This window comes from Lichenostomus cassidix, chromosome 1Aa (assembly GCF_008360975.1).
Source record: "Lichenostomus cassidix isolate B80296 chromosome 1Aa, HeHo_3.0, whole genome shotgun sequence".
In the NCBI taxonomy this organism is placed as follows: domain Eukaryota; kingdom Metazoa; phylum Chordata; class Aves; order Passeriformes; family Meliphagidae; genus Lichenostomus; species Lichenostomus cassidix.
In genome coordinates, this window is record NC_139480.1 from 54,638,653 (window position 1) to 54,652,514 (window position 13,862).

The window sequence follows — 13,862 nt, forward strand, 5'->3', positions numbered from 1 at the left end:
ACCCTCACCAGAATTTCTTCCTAAAAGCCCATCTAAACCTACTCACAATGCATTGGCTGAACCCTAGCGTGCGGCTAGAGCTGCAGCTGAGCAGTTTAGCACAAACCCGAGCTCTGGCTCCACACCCCTCACCCCCGAGCATCGCCACCCACAGCAGGGCGGGGCGACTTCTCGCGAGATCTGCGGCAGCCGGCGGCCAGGGACGTCCTCTCGCGAGAGCGGCGCGAGGCCGGTGCCGCCCCCGCCGCACGGCGCCCCCTGGCGGGGCCGGGACGCCGCCCTCCCCTCACGCCGCCATTTGACATCGGTCGCGGCCGGTCCGGGTTCAGCCCCGGCGCGGCCGGAGCCCCGGGCATGAGTGAGTGCCGACAGGGGTTCGGGGATACGGGGGGCGCCGCTGTGTTCGTCGCCGGGCGGTCGGGAGCGCGGCGGAGGCGCGTTGCGACGCCCCGAGGCCGGGGCGCCGTGAGGGGCGCGAAGGAGGAGGAGGAGGAGGAGGAGGAGGAGGAGGACACCCCCTGCCCCCCCGGGAGCCGCGGGTCGGGGCGGGCCGGGTGCCCCTCACGTGTCTCGGCTCGCGCCGGTGTCGCGACAGGCGCCGGTGTCGCGATAGTGCCGCGGTTTGGGGGAGGAAGGGACGGTGGCGGCGGTGACAGCCCCGGGTGCCCCTGTCACGGCGGAGGGGACTCCTCGGGATCGCTCGCACCGGGAGCGCGGCGGGGACATGCCCGGGATGCTCCTGTCACACCGGGACCTTGACAACACGCTAAATTCCTTGGAATTCCTTGGAAATTGCCTTCTGGCTCAGCGCTGCCCAACTGGCCACTGTGGTAAAAAAACCCACGAGCTGTGGGAAAAGGTGGCTTCCAGTAAGGATAGAAAAGAAAGAAGAGGCAGAAAGTTGGAAGACGGTGGTTGCACAGCAATCCTTATTCTTTGGTGTTGTTTTTGGGGTTTAATTTGGTAATGAAAGCCATTAGTAAATAGCAGGAAGTGCCAGGCAGTGAGTTGGTAGTGGGAGTGTTGCTGGGTTGAGTTGTTGCTCTGCTACCTGTTGACAAGATTGCACTAACAAGCTTCTGTGCAACTGGGCATCTCTGGTAGGGCAAGGTTCAGCAGTCATTAACTTCAGCTCCTCTAGTCATGCTCATAAAAAATAATATATGGTAAGGATTCACTTAAATCGATTATATTTGATTAATTGGGGTTTTTTCACCCCTTAAATGTCCAGGCTAACTCACAGGTTTAGCTCAATTTCAGGATCAGGCAAAGGTTTTGTTTTTCACAGGCAGTCAGAGCATTTTAAATTTCAAGGATTAGGACCCGTGTCTTGCCCAAGAAGGTATTATAGCCAGGATTTGGGGCCACTGTGAATTACCATGACACAAACAATGATTCTGCTTTTTGAGGTACAAATGCTGCCTGAAAACTGGAGCTGGCCCCTGGCCTGACAGGGGACAGTCACTGCAGAATTTATGGGGCTGCCCTCCACATGTCTTGCCCAACTCATTCCCAGTGAAAAGGAGCACCAGTGGCTTTGCCACAAACGAGCTGCTTTTCCTCTGGTGTGGTTGTGCTGGGGCAAAAACAAAAAAGTGCATGTATTAAACATACACTGTTTAAAAATGCATATGGATGCAGACAGATTGTCAGAGGTGTTAAGTGCATTGTAGTCTGAATGCCAGATTTATTCCCAGCTCGTGGAGAGGCCTCTGAGGCTTTGTTTGGCCAGAGAATTCCTGCACTGTGAGTTGAGTTAAAGGCTGCTTCTCAGATTGCCCCTGAACATGGATCTTACTAAATCAATTTCAGCCAGTTAGTGTGGAAGATCATCTTTTGTCTGGGGTATTTCTGTAGGAAATCTGACTGGAGGGAGGAGCAAGGAGAGCAGATCCCTAAAAACAATGCTGTCTGGTTCCTCTCCAAGTCATATTTGAAAGAGCTCCCACTGTCAAGTCAGATAGAATAAGTTACCCACCCAGGATAGCAGAGCAGTCTGTTGAAGACCTTGATACCTCAAATACATCACATGGAAAGTTAAATGAAAATGCTCTCTGACAAACAGGAAACCTGCACATGCCAAAATGCTGATGTTTTTGATAACACATGAATCTCAGAAAACACAAGTTAAATGTCTAGTGTTTGAAATATCCTTGCTTCTACTACTTACCTGGGACAGGGGCAAGAGGTCAGTTGAAGTAAATTTGAGGATTTCTTTAAGTTTGGCTTAAGGATCCTGGGCTGTAATTTGTAAAGGTCCCTGAGAATGTTAGAAAATCAACTCAAAGTGATTTTTTTTTCCTGTAGCTCAGGAAAGACTCAATAATCTTTAATGCCTACAAAAATCTTTATTTTCGCAAATGGCCTAGCTAAGAAATGGGTTTATTTGATTCTTTCTGTATCTTAGAACGTTTCCTAAACCAAATATTAAGTCTGATATCAACGAAACCCATAAATCTCATAAACCTCTATCCCTGCTGTTTGATTGCTGAAGACTGTTGAAGGAGTTTAAGTAGATATCCTTTTCAGTAGAACAAGTGCAAGGTTTCTTAAAAGGAAATAAAAACTTAGGCTGAAAATCTTTGTCTTGAAACCTAATCTGCCAAGCATGAATATGAAAAAATGTAGCATAAAGGCCAGTATTGTTGGCAATATGCACAAGCATTTTGCAAGTTTGGTAGTACTGGCAATACATAATTCCTGTTAGAAGGCTGGAATTTTAAGGATGCAGTTGGTTCTTTTCCTTAGCTGAGTTGCTGTCTTTCTCCATGCTGTTGAAAATGTCAGTTCTTTTCTGTAGAGTGATGTTTGTGTTCATTTATAGACATGAACAAACACAAGCCTTTCGTCTTCTGAATTTTCCATGAGCAATTTTCTCTGCTCCATCAGTGTGAGCTTCTCCTTTTCTGCTGATTTAATTCATCAGAATCTTCCAGGCCACTGTAATCCTTCAGCATTCTTTTGTGCTAGATTTATACCTCAGTTATCCTGAAGCATATCAGTTAGGAGGGCACCTTTAAAAAGAAAAAAAGCATTGAAAATGAATGAGTTGGTGGAATATTCTTCTATTTTCTGCCTTGCTCTAACAGAAGCATGAGCAGTGCCCAGCTTTGGTGTGTTCAGTGTGCTGCCTTTGGCAGCTGATGTACCCCTGGGTAGCTGTGCTGTGTGGAGAGGGGCTGTGGTGCAAACGCTGCCTTCCTTTGTCGCGTTCAGGAATGAGCTGCACCATCGAGAAGGCGCTGGCGGACGCGAAGGCGCTGGTGGAGCGGCTGAGGGAGCACGACAGCGCGGCCGAGGCGCTCATCGAACAGACCACGGCGCTCAACAAGCGGGTGGAAGCCATGAAACAGGTCTGCTCTCCAGCTCTGCTTGCTCCAGTGAAGAGCAGCTGGCAAGCACAGCATTTCCCATCCCTTGTGTGCTTCTGTGCAGCTCACATCGAGCGTGGTGCTCAGTTAATCCTTTCATGCCATACTTGGTGTTTTTATAGGAGGTGTGGCTCTCATCTAAAAATAGCTTGTTTATATAGTTGGAGCCTGTGAAAAAGTTTTCACAGTTACTCCAGCATAAATATTGAAAACAAGCATTTCAAAACAAGCATCTCTCTGGTAGAAATGGGCTTGGTATCTTAACAAACCCTTTGTGGTGTCTCATGTTTTGCTCTCCAGTGCAATACTACACATCTTCATTAATTTCAACATGCCCATTTAATCATGCAGAGGCTCTGTCTTGTTTTCTTCTGTACAGAATACTTTGCAGTGTCCCCTTTTATTTCCAAATAGCCTCTTTGGCTTTTTTGGTGCTCATTTCTCTTCTGATGTTGTGCTGTTCAAGGCATGTTGTTAGATTGAGTGTGATTTTCACAGAGAACTGAGAAAACAAAGATGTTTTCTGACTTTCCATATGGGAGTTCATTCTGTCACTTTAATGAACCCAAGATATGTTAATGGGCCTATAAAATAATAAAACCCTGCATGCAATTCAGCCCTGTAAAACTAGTCATGCAGAGGCTCCATGGCTTCAGATCAAGAGTATTACATTTACCTACCATCTGTTGGGAGTCAGGATCCAGTGACTCCAATGTGTGTGACTTGTACCCACACAGCCTTGTGGTTTAAGGTTTTGGGAAGCCACACTAAATGTCAAGAGGTTAATACCTCATGCTTTGTCTTTACCACATCTCTATGAGTTTCAAATTGCCTGATGGTGAACTTGATCTGCATTAACTGAAGGTTAAATAACAGCCTCCACACACACTTAAGGTATGAAACTTGTTTAGAAACGAAGGTGATGCTTTTGTGTCTCTAAAGGACAGGATGTCTGCAACACCTTCAGGTGTGTGTGTTTGATATTATTATTTAAAGCAAGCATTGTCTCGCTGGTTACAGACTCTGACTGCTAGTGGAACTGGTGCTTTGTGACCTGCTGAGTAATGCCTGCCTTTGGTTAATCAAATATGTTCTGCCCTGTTGGTTGTTTTTTTAATAACCAGTACCAGGAAGAAATCCAAGAGCTCAATGAAGTAGCAAGACATCGCCCTCGCTCTACGCTGGTGATGGGTATCCAGCAAGAAAACAGACAGATTAGGGAATTGCAACAGGAAAACAAAGGTAAAACATGAATATTCTGTCCTTTTCAAGCTCCAGCCAGCATCACTGGAAATAGTGAGACATTTACCATTGATCTTTTTTTCAAAATTTAGCTGCAGAAGAAATTTTTTCTTCTAATTTCAATTTGTCATAATAATTTCAATTGATCATAATACAATTCAAGAGTCTTAAAGTCAAACCTCTGGGAGTGATTAACAAAAAGAGAGATTTGGGAAAAATTACTTTTTTTGATCCTTACCTAATGTCCAGCACAAGTAAGGAGACAAATAGGACTTAATTCTGTATAGGGATATGTTTGAAGAAGTGTTTTCCCACTGCTGCAAATAATAGGAGCAGTCAGGACATGGTATGGTGTAAGTATATTAGTATAATTCCTTCTGGAATTCTGTACATTAGGAATGCACTGTTCCTCCTGGAAGGCCTTAGGTATTGTAACAGTTTCATTCAGCAAAGGATTCAGTGATCCCAACTCAGATGAGTCTTGCCTTATCTCAGGGCTTATTTATCCTTTGACTCGGTATTTTGAACAAAAGCACTTTTTGACTCTTGGTGAACCTGCAGATTCTTTTGTACAGTGTGCTTGTAGTGGCTGGGCTAAAGCTGCTCACCCACACTCCAGGTGGCTTTTGTCAGCCAGAGGGACTGGACATGAAGTCACACTGACAAAAGACCATTTGTTACTGACCAGGAATTGTCCCAGGCTGGTCACCATCAAAGCCATTTGCAGAGCCTGTGTAGCTATCGTGGTGCAGGGAGAGGGGACACTCAGTGATGGGCTTATTTCAGTTTTCTCAAGCTGCAGTACTTGTGCATATTGATTTGGCTCTTCTGTGTAAACTCTAAAGTGAATTTTAAATTCTGTTGGCAGAACTGCGCACATCTCTCGAAGAGCACCAGTCTGCTCTGGAACTCATCATGAGCAAGTACAGAGAACAGATGTTTAGGTTGCTTATGGCGAGCAAAAAGGATGATCCAAGTATAATAATGAAGTTAAAAGAGCAACATTCCAAGGTAAAAACGTTATTGAGGCTTTTTGGGTTTTTTTCAGTTAACACCTGAATTAATTTGTAGTGGATCAATTCAAAGCTTACTTTGTCTCAATTTTCCTGTTGCTGTACTACTGAGTCCTAATTTTTATAATCCATTCCATGCAACACAAACAGGACACTATCAGTTGAACCTAACCAGCTTCTCATTTATTTAAACTTCCAGCAGGTAGCATTTCATTATTGTATTTGCTTAACTTACTTTCTTTTCCACCTCGATCTTTAAGGCAACTGCCCTGTTAGACTGCCTGAGCTTAGTAATATTCCCACTTCTAGACTGGTTTTAACTGAGCTTGTGACATCAATAAATAATTAGCAAACCAGTGCTTAGGGAGAGTAGGAGGAACAAGCTTTTTAAATTCAAGATTCAGGTTTTTTCCTCTAAATATCGTAAATAAATTAAAAAACTTATAAGTCTGTTTGACTGTTGAATAACTGAATGAAGCAGGAAACAAGAGTGTATGCTCAGTTATTCAACAGTCAAAAGGACTTTTAAATATTAGGGGAATTCATTATTCTAGGTCACTAACACATTTAAACAGGAGCTTTTTTAGCAAATTATTACATTTCATTGAAAATGTAACAAACATTAGAGCACTGCAGCTCTGTAGACAAACATAAATTCTAAGTGTTTAATAATCTTTTACCTCAGCTAACTTAAGTTTGCAAAGCAAAGTTAGGGTCTGCTTACAGGGAAAACAAAATTTCAGAATTTAGTTCTTTCTTGCCTGCTTACATCCTATGTGTGTAATTAGTGCCATTGGTATGAAAAAAACACTGGATTAGAACTATATCTTTAACATAAAATCTTGAAAAATGACAGGTAGAGATCATTTACAAAGAAATTACCTCTGAATATGGTATAACATGTCCTACAGCTTCAGGAGAACCAGCACAAGAGGGTAAAAGTATATCCATCCTGAAATAGACTGGGATAGTTCCTTTAGGAGCACTTCCATGGAGGAGAACATTGAGGAAAAAGAAACAAAAGAAAAAATATCTTGCATTATAACTGGAACAGGAGATTTAGGCTCCAGCATTTCCATTCAACCCTACATGAATGCCTGATAAAAAGGATTTATCACCCTTACCCTGACAGTTAGGATTTCTGGAATTTCACTGTAAGCTCTCTAGCTCAGCCCTCACAGTCAGGAAGACTGAACAATCTTGAAACACTTTTGAAACACTTCTCCCTTGTTAAGTAAAAACTCCATTATACCCAAGGAGTTAAGCTCCCTGTTACCAATGGCTTGTTTTCTCAAGTGCCAGCTGTTATTTTAGTGCCTATTTACAGATTATTACAAGATCATTGATTGCTGCAGATCAACAAGCACCTCCTTTAAACAGAAAAACAGTTTCTTTTGGTAGTGTTGTGTGCAAGAGAAAAGGGCATGTTGGTAGCAGTGACCCTGAGCTAAACCTACTGTTTGAATTTGCTCCGCTGAAACAAGTCCTTGAAATGGGTGTGGCTCCTTTTTATCTCTTTGGAGAGAAAAAACTCAACGGTGTGAAAAAGAGAGAGATACACAGAGGCTTTCACTTTCGTTGCATTCTTTAGTTTTACCCCATACAAGTTTCCACATGTGCCTTCCAGTTTGGCATTAGGATCTGATCTAACACCAGTGACCTTGGAACAGGCCTGAAGTTGCATTGATCCAGAGACCACAGGAGCTGGGAAAACAGGAAGCAGGGAGGACAGCAGTGTATCTGAAACCAACAGCTCCTACCCAGTCCTTCTCAAGGGTACATCTTTTCCTGACCACAGCTTCCTGTCAAGCTAAATTTGGGACATCTTTGAAAAAAGAAAACGTTATGTGTAATCACCTGCAGCGGAAACTGAGAAGAAAATAAAGATTTACAGCAAGTTCTTCCCTGCCCACTCACATTCAGAGTGGGCATTTAACAACAGCTAAATTATAGCTTGGACAGTTGGAACGGCAGAAAGGAAAGGGCTGATGTTCATTTTAGCAAAGGGTATTTGTTTTGGTCAGGTAAGTTTATGATTCCAAGGGAGACAGTTCTTTGTGGTAGTTTAAAGGCAAGATGGATCTTCTGCCAGTTGTGTAGGCTTCCCATCAAATTTATTATTTAAAGATGGGATTTGGCTTTAGTCTCTACTGTCCTTCACTTCAGCCCTCCTGTCCTGCTTTTCCTGATATTAGCTAATAAATACTGTGGATTTTGTCCTGAGGCCAGGGCAGGCCCAACTAGACTGGCATCACAGCAGAGCTGGAATAAAAGACAAGTTGAAAAATGAAAGCTGCTGGAAATACCATTAAACTCTCTGGCTTAACTGAGCAGCAGTGAATAGCAGAGGGGCAAAGGCTCTTCATGTAGCATTGTGGGGAAAGGCAGCAGTGACCCTTCTTCCTGAACCTCTGAAGTCCAGAGCCCAGATAAGCTGGACTTGAAGGTGGATTCAAGCAAAAGTACCTAAAATAAAGTTTTGTAATACGTGACAAAGTAAATAGTACCACTACACCTGGTGTTTCCTAGAGAGAAATGCCTGTCCATGGGCTGTTACTGGAGATCAGGTTTCAGACATCTGGAAAGAATGAGGCTTTCCCTGCTGTTCTCAGAGGAGTTGAGTGGTTTTGCATATCCAAAATAACACATATCAGTTCCTGCTGCACAGGAAGGTGTGGTCAGGGCAAGCACAAAAACAACTTGTAGCCATTTGGAGGCTGGGGATGATACAGTCAGTTAAGCTGTATCAAATTCCAATGAAAGGGATCCCTGTGGGGCAAATCACATCTGTTTAATTAAACAGGACCACTGTGGCTGTCCCCACTGTAGAGAGAATTTTCCAAAATTGAGATGTGTGTTAAAAAATGTCACACCAGTTAAAACACTTTTAATGCTTGGCTTTCTTTAATAATGCAGGAAATACAGTACTAATATATTACTAAATATTTCTGTCTCAGGAGCTGCAAGTGCACGTGGACCAAATTACAGAGATGGCAGCAGTAATGAGAAAAGCCATTGAGGTGGATGAAAGGCATGGCTGCAAAGAGCAGGAGCGCATCACCCAGCTCGAGGTGAGGAGAAAGCTGCAGGGGCACAGAGAGGGGAGTAAAGACCATCATAGGTCCAGTCAATCACTGCTGTTGTGTTACCCTTGCCTTGCTGGAGCAGGGGAAGCACCACTACAGCTTAATCTCAAGGAGGGAATGCTTAAAGCCCATCCAAGAGAGCAGGAGGGTCAGAAACCTGATGTTCTCCCACGTAGAAGATGTCACAGCACTGATTTTGGTGCATTAGTTTGAAAGCAGAGAGGAGGTTTTAACAGCTACCCTTCTTTCTTTCTGGAGTCCTATTAATGCCTTTTTCTTCTCTGGTTCTAGCAAGAAAACAAAGGCTTGAGAGAAATTCTCCAGATCACTAGAGAATCGTTTCTGAACCTCAAGAAAGAGGATGCATCAGAGAGCACATCCCTGTCAGGATTAGTGACAAGCAGTGATCTGAGCCTGAGGAAAAGCTAAGGACTCTGGGAATCAGCAAGCTTCAGTTGCACACTTACCAATGGAGCATCAGGGGGCACTGGTCAAGCACTTGTTACTGAATAGGGCACCAGCAAGAGAATGCATCCTACTCCAGCTCAGTGGCTTTTACACTGTGTAACATAAATTCAGCTGGTATTCTGCAATACCCTCAGTGACAGATTGATTGCCATAGATCTAACCTCAGTAGGAAATGGATTAATGCACTTGCTGAATTGCAGATTCTTTTTTATATGAACTCATTTTACAGATAAAAGGTGAGATTTCAAGTAATTTATATAAATTATTACTCATACAAAGTTTCAGTGCAACTCTTAGGTAATAAAGGTAAGATTTCAATGTCTGATCTCTGCCTTGAAAGTAGTAACTTATGAATATGCTTTGTGCATGATCCACACAGCATTTTTTCCTTTTGTTTTGGTTTTTATAAATTCTCGTTTTGCAACAAACCTCTTTGATGGGAGGGGCACACAGGCAGCATAAAACTTAAGGATCTTTGTCATGTAGCCTTGGGCTATCCCTTTCAAATATAAAGGCAATTTTTAAATGTAAGGAATGCTGTCAGTCAGTAGTTTGGTGGGTTTTAAATTGAATGAGATTCTTTAAAACATGTGCACTGAATTGTATTGTGAGGACATGGAAAGAGCTGTTAGCCCATTGTTCCCAGGAGCACAGGTAACAATGCAATTCTGCTTCAGCTTTGCCTGTAGGAGAGGAAATCCAGCTCAGTTCTCTGTCAGGAAGAAGCACATGAGTCCCATGCCTTTGTTCTGCAGTTGCCTGCCCAAACTTCCTAACTGGGAATTGGCAACAGGAAAGCACCCAAGCTGTGGCAGTAGAAAGGGGTGTGGAGGAAGGAGGAAGCAGCTTCTTGGTAGAGTTGGCAGCCTGCAGTTAATACTCTAAATTTTCCTTTCTTCAATATTAACTAGTCATCAAGAAGGTTTTAAAGGGAGTTAAGCAGAGTGAAAGCTGTCAGCTACAGAAAACTGTGGAACTACAGCTGCCACCCACAGTTTAGCATTCTGGCTGTTCAATAACCCACCAAGCAACATGAGCTGAGCTATCCTGAAACCAACCAATACTTCCAAGCCTGCCAGCTTCAATACAGCTTCCTGTGCCTCAGCACAGCTTCCCTGGGCTCAAGGTAAATGTTCCACAGGGCTAAGGGGGAGCTTTCAGTGTCACTGAACTGACTTAGGGGCAGCTCAGTACCTTTGTTCTGTTCTCTCTGTTGCTGCGCCTTCCTGTGGTGGTTTTAGAAGGAGTAAAAGGAGAAGAGAGTGTTAGCAGGCAGCAAATGCTTGTTTTCAGTGAACTAATACGTGTGCTGAAAGGACAGGGAAATCAGGTCTCCACATTCTCAGAGTCTGGTTTAGAAATGGAGACTCTGCTGCTTCTCTTTGCAGAGCACTTTGGCTTCTCTCTAGGCTTAAAAATAGGCTGAGGACATTGGCATGCATGGAAAAAAGTTATGGCCATTTCCAAACTTACGAAACAGCCGAGGGGGAACATTTTAGCTCAAGCACAAAATATTCCTGTCTGGTTTTATTATCTGTAAAGCCTCGCCAATGCTTCTCTAATTTAGATTTTGCATTTCTGCCGTGGCTTGCAAGCTGCTGACTTACCAGAAGCAACGTCTTTTTTCACTGGAGTGTTCTGTTGTTGTAAACTTAGAAGGAATTTTGGGTTCAGTTGTTGAAGTTCTTGTTTCTAGAAGCATCTTTTCAGCCATGCACTGCTGTCAAGAGGCATTTCTATCCATTTGATGCTGAATTCAGCTTCGTGGCTGACTTCTGGTTTGGCTTTTGAATACAGAAGAGGGTTGTTAGTCTGTGGCAGTACTTTCAGGTTGCTCTATGATGAAATAATGCTTGATTAGTGTTTATTTTTGTAAATTAAAAAAAAAATGTGACTTAATTTATCTACTCCTAGTCTTCACATTTGATACGCCTCCCCTTTCATTCCCCTGCCCTGATCACGTTAGGATTTTAAAGAGCCTTCACAGTGTGTGGAGTGACTATTTTTCATTGCATACCTGTTATTTTTGTAATGCAGATGGCTTGAAAAGGATTTATGGCTAGAATTGTGTACTGTACAGTAAACTTATTTTATCAATAAAGTTGACTGAAAACATGGATGTCTCCATGATTAAAGCAAGGTACTGGATCTGAGCTGAGCCTTGTTGGCAACACAAGATAAAGAAAAGGCAACCAAAACTTCTAACTGGCAGCTGCTCAGCTGAGGGCACACTGTAACTAAATTGGGCAGGTTTGTACAACTGAAAGCTTTATATAGCCTTGACTTTTTAACAAGCACACTGGATTAGAAGATTCTATTAAAATACAGAACTAAGGGCTCTGTTCTCATGCAGAATTACATGTACTGGGATCCCTGTGTATATACCCAGACTAAATTTACATTAGCTTAGGGAGTTGCCTTGAGCACTTTTTCTGCGTAAAAGAGGATTTTCCACATCTGCTGTTTGAGTGTAAAACTTGCACTTGTTCTTTTTAGAGAGCCAGGAGTCTGAGTGTCCAGGGTGTGAGCAATGGTCACTTTGGCCAGGGAAGCACAGTGGTGCTTCTCACAGCATGAGGGCAGAGGGAAGATGAGGTCTTAGAGCTCATCCAGTGCCATTCCTACCATGGACAGGGACACCTTCCACTGTCCCAGGTTGCTCCAAGCCCCATCCAGCAAGGGGGCACTGCCAGGGATCCAGGGGCAGCCACAGCTTCTCTGGGCAACCTGTGCCAGGGCCTCAGCACCCTCACAGGGAAGAATTTCTTTCTAAATTTTAATCTTAACCTGCACTCAGTCAGTGTGAAGCCATTGCCCTTGTCCTGTCACTCCAGGCCCTTGTCAAGAGTCTCTCTCCATCTCTCCTGCAGGCTCCCTTCAGGCACTGCAAGGCCACAGTGAGGTCACCCCAAAGCTTCTCTTCTCTTCTGCAGGTGAACAATCCCAATTCCCTCAGCCTTTCCTCCCAGCAGAGCTGCTCCATCCCTGGGATGCCCTTGGTGTCCCTGCTGTGGCTCCAGCAGTGCTGGTGTTGCTATTCTGGAGGCAGAAGCAGCTGCCCCACGCTGTGAGCAGAGGTTCCCTGCTGACCTGACCCCTCAGGAACACTTGAGCTGTGCTGGAGCCCTTGCCCTGCCTGGCTGTTTGATTCTCCCACACGGGCCTGCTGTGGGGCAAGGCCCCATCCCACCTCTCTCGTGTGTGGTGCAGGTGCATTTCACACTGGGGATGGCAGAACAGGCACAGTGAAACAAAACCACTGACCTCCCACACGGAAAGTGTGCTGCAAAGTAGAACAGACTGTTTCAGTGACTCTATGAGAGGATGGACTAATTCCTGCTGCCTGCAACCACCTTCCTTCCCCAGACACTGGGAGCCAGCACGGCCTTTGTATCAGAGATCATTATTTCCCACTTTCAGGAAAAGACTCACCTGACATCTGCCTTAACCAACTGCCCAGCAAAGAGAGAAACACTTCGTCACTGCAGCCTTGGAAGAAGTTCGTGCTGGCAGCACTCCTCAGGGCCGAGTCAGAGAACAGTCACACAGGGGAAACCCACAGAACTCCAGCTGCAGTCCCTGTCCCTTGTCCCAAGGGGAAGGTTTACCTTTTTGAAGCATGGCAGACACTGATTTCCTGCAGTGTTCTCAGCACCGGAAATCCCCCGATCCATACACCTGAGGCTGGCTCTTCGAGCAGTGAGCAGCATCAGAGCTGTTTGTAGGAAGTCAGTCCTTGGAAGCTCAAACAGCACAGCACACCAATGGACACAGGGTGATCAGCACCTTCCATTTTCCAATACTATGTTCAGGAACACCGTAAACAAATTTTTAAATGACTCATCTGCAACTCATTACATTCCTGGCTAAGCAAACAGCAGCTGCCTCCTAGGATACTCTATCTGTGCTTCTTTGCTTCCCGCATAGGGCTTTTTCACCTCCCCCAGCATTCAGGATAAAAAATTAGATAATCTGTTGTTAAACCAGACAACATGGAAAAATTGGAACTGGTGCTTTTTCTGATGAGGCAGCCGTGTGAAGACCCAGTTCTAAGCAGGCAGGGAAGTTTTACACAACCCTCTTCTTCTGCCACTCCCTCTCGCCCCCAAAATGAGCTCATTTATTGCTCTGCTTTGAAGTTTTGACTTCTCCCAGTGTGCAAGGAAGCACAAAGCCTGTCATGCTCACCAGGAGTCAGCTGCCTGCTTGGAGCTGTGGACTAGAGCAGACAGGGTCTGAGAGCAATAGAATAAATGTTAAAAACAACAAGTATCTGTTGAACACATAGAAGTGTTATTGGAGCTACTGTTTCTAGAGAAAACTCAGACACCAGAGCCTACTAATCCAGGATGTAGGAGGGGATGACATAACCAGATGGACACTGGCAAAATTCAAATCTGGATATATCAATGCATCCCAGCTCATGAGTCAGAACACAATCACCTAACATAATTCTCACTTCACATACCGAAGGCTCAGTGTTTCTTATGCTCACTATTCACTGGATAAACCAACCAGGAACCAAAGTTCCACTAAAGCTAGCCCCAAAAATGGCTGCAGACCTACAGCTGCTGATGGATCAATGCAGAGAGGTGGAAAACTCCAAAGCTCAGTGAAAAATGCACATTTTGAGATGGAGCCTTCTGATTTCCTCTTTTTTGGAAGCCTTTCCAGATCCAGGA

General features: G+C 44.4%; 1 protein-coding gene across 1 annotated transcript; it reads left to right on the top strand.

Annotated features, from left to right (window-relative positions):
• The first annotated feature begins 216 nt into the window (after positions 1 to 216).
• Positions 217 to 11,295, top strand: FGFR1OP2 (FGFR1 oncogene partner 2). The gene is made up of 6 exons (XM_085049083.1): positions 217 to 358; positions 3,217 to 3,353; positions 4,496 to 4,613; positions 5,482 to 5,624; positions 8,584 to 8,697; positions 9,004 to 11,295. The coding sequence occupies exons 1-6, from the start codon at positions 355 to 357 to the stop codon at positions 9,139 to 9,141; spliced, it is 654 nt and encodes a 217-aa protein (XP_084905209.1). The 5' UTR covers positions 217 to 354; the 3' UTR covers positions 9,142 to 11,295.
• Positions 11,296 to 13,862: the final 2,567 nt, after the last annotated feature.

What these genes read in the sequence shown, in the direction of transcription:
- FGFR1OP2 (XM_085049083.1), top strand. An exon ending in ATTGCAACAGGAAAACAAAG is followed by an intron (nt 4,614 to 5,481) that starts GTAAAACATGAA and finishes TTCTGTTGGCAG; the next exon opens with AACTGCGCACATCTCTCGAA. An exon ending in TAAAAGAGCAACATTCCAAG is followed by an intron (nt 5,625 to 8,583) that starts GTAAAAACGTTA and finishes TTTCTGTCTCAG; the next exon opens with GAGCTGCAAGTGCACGTGGA.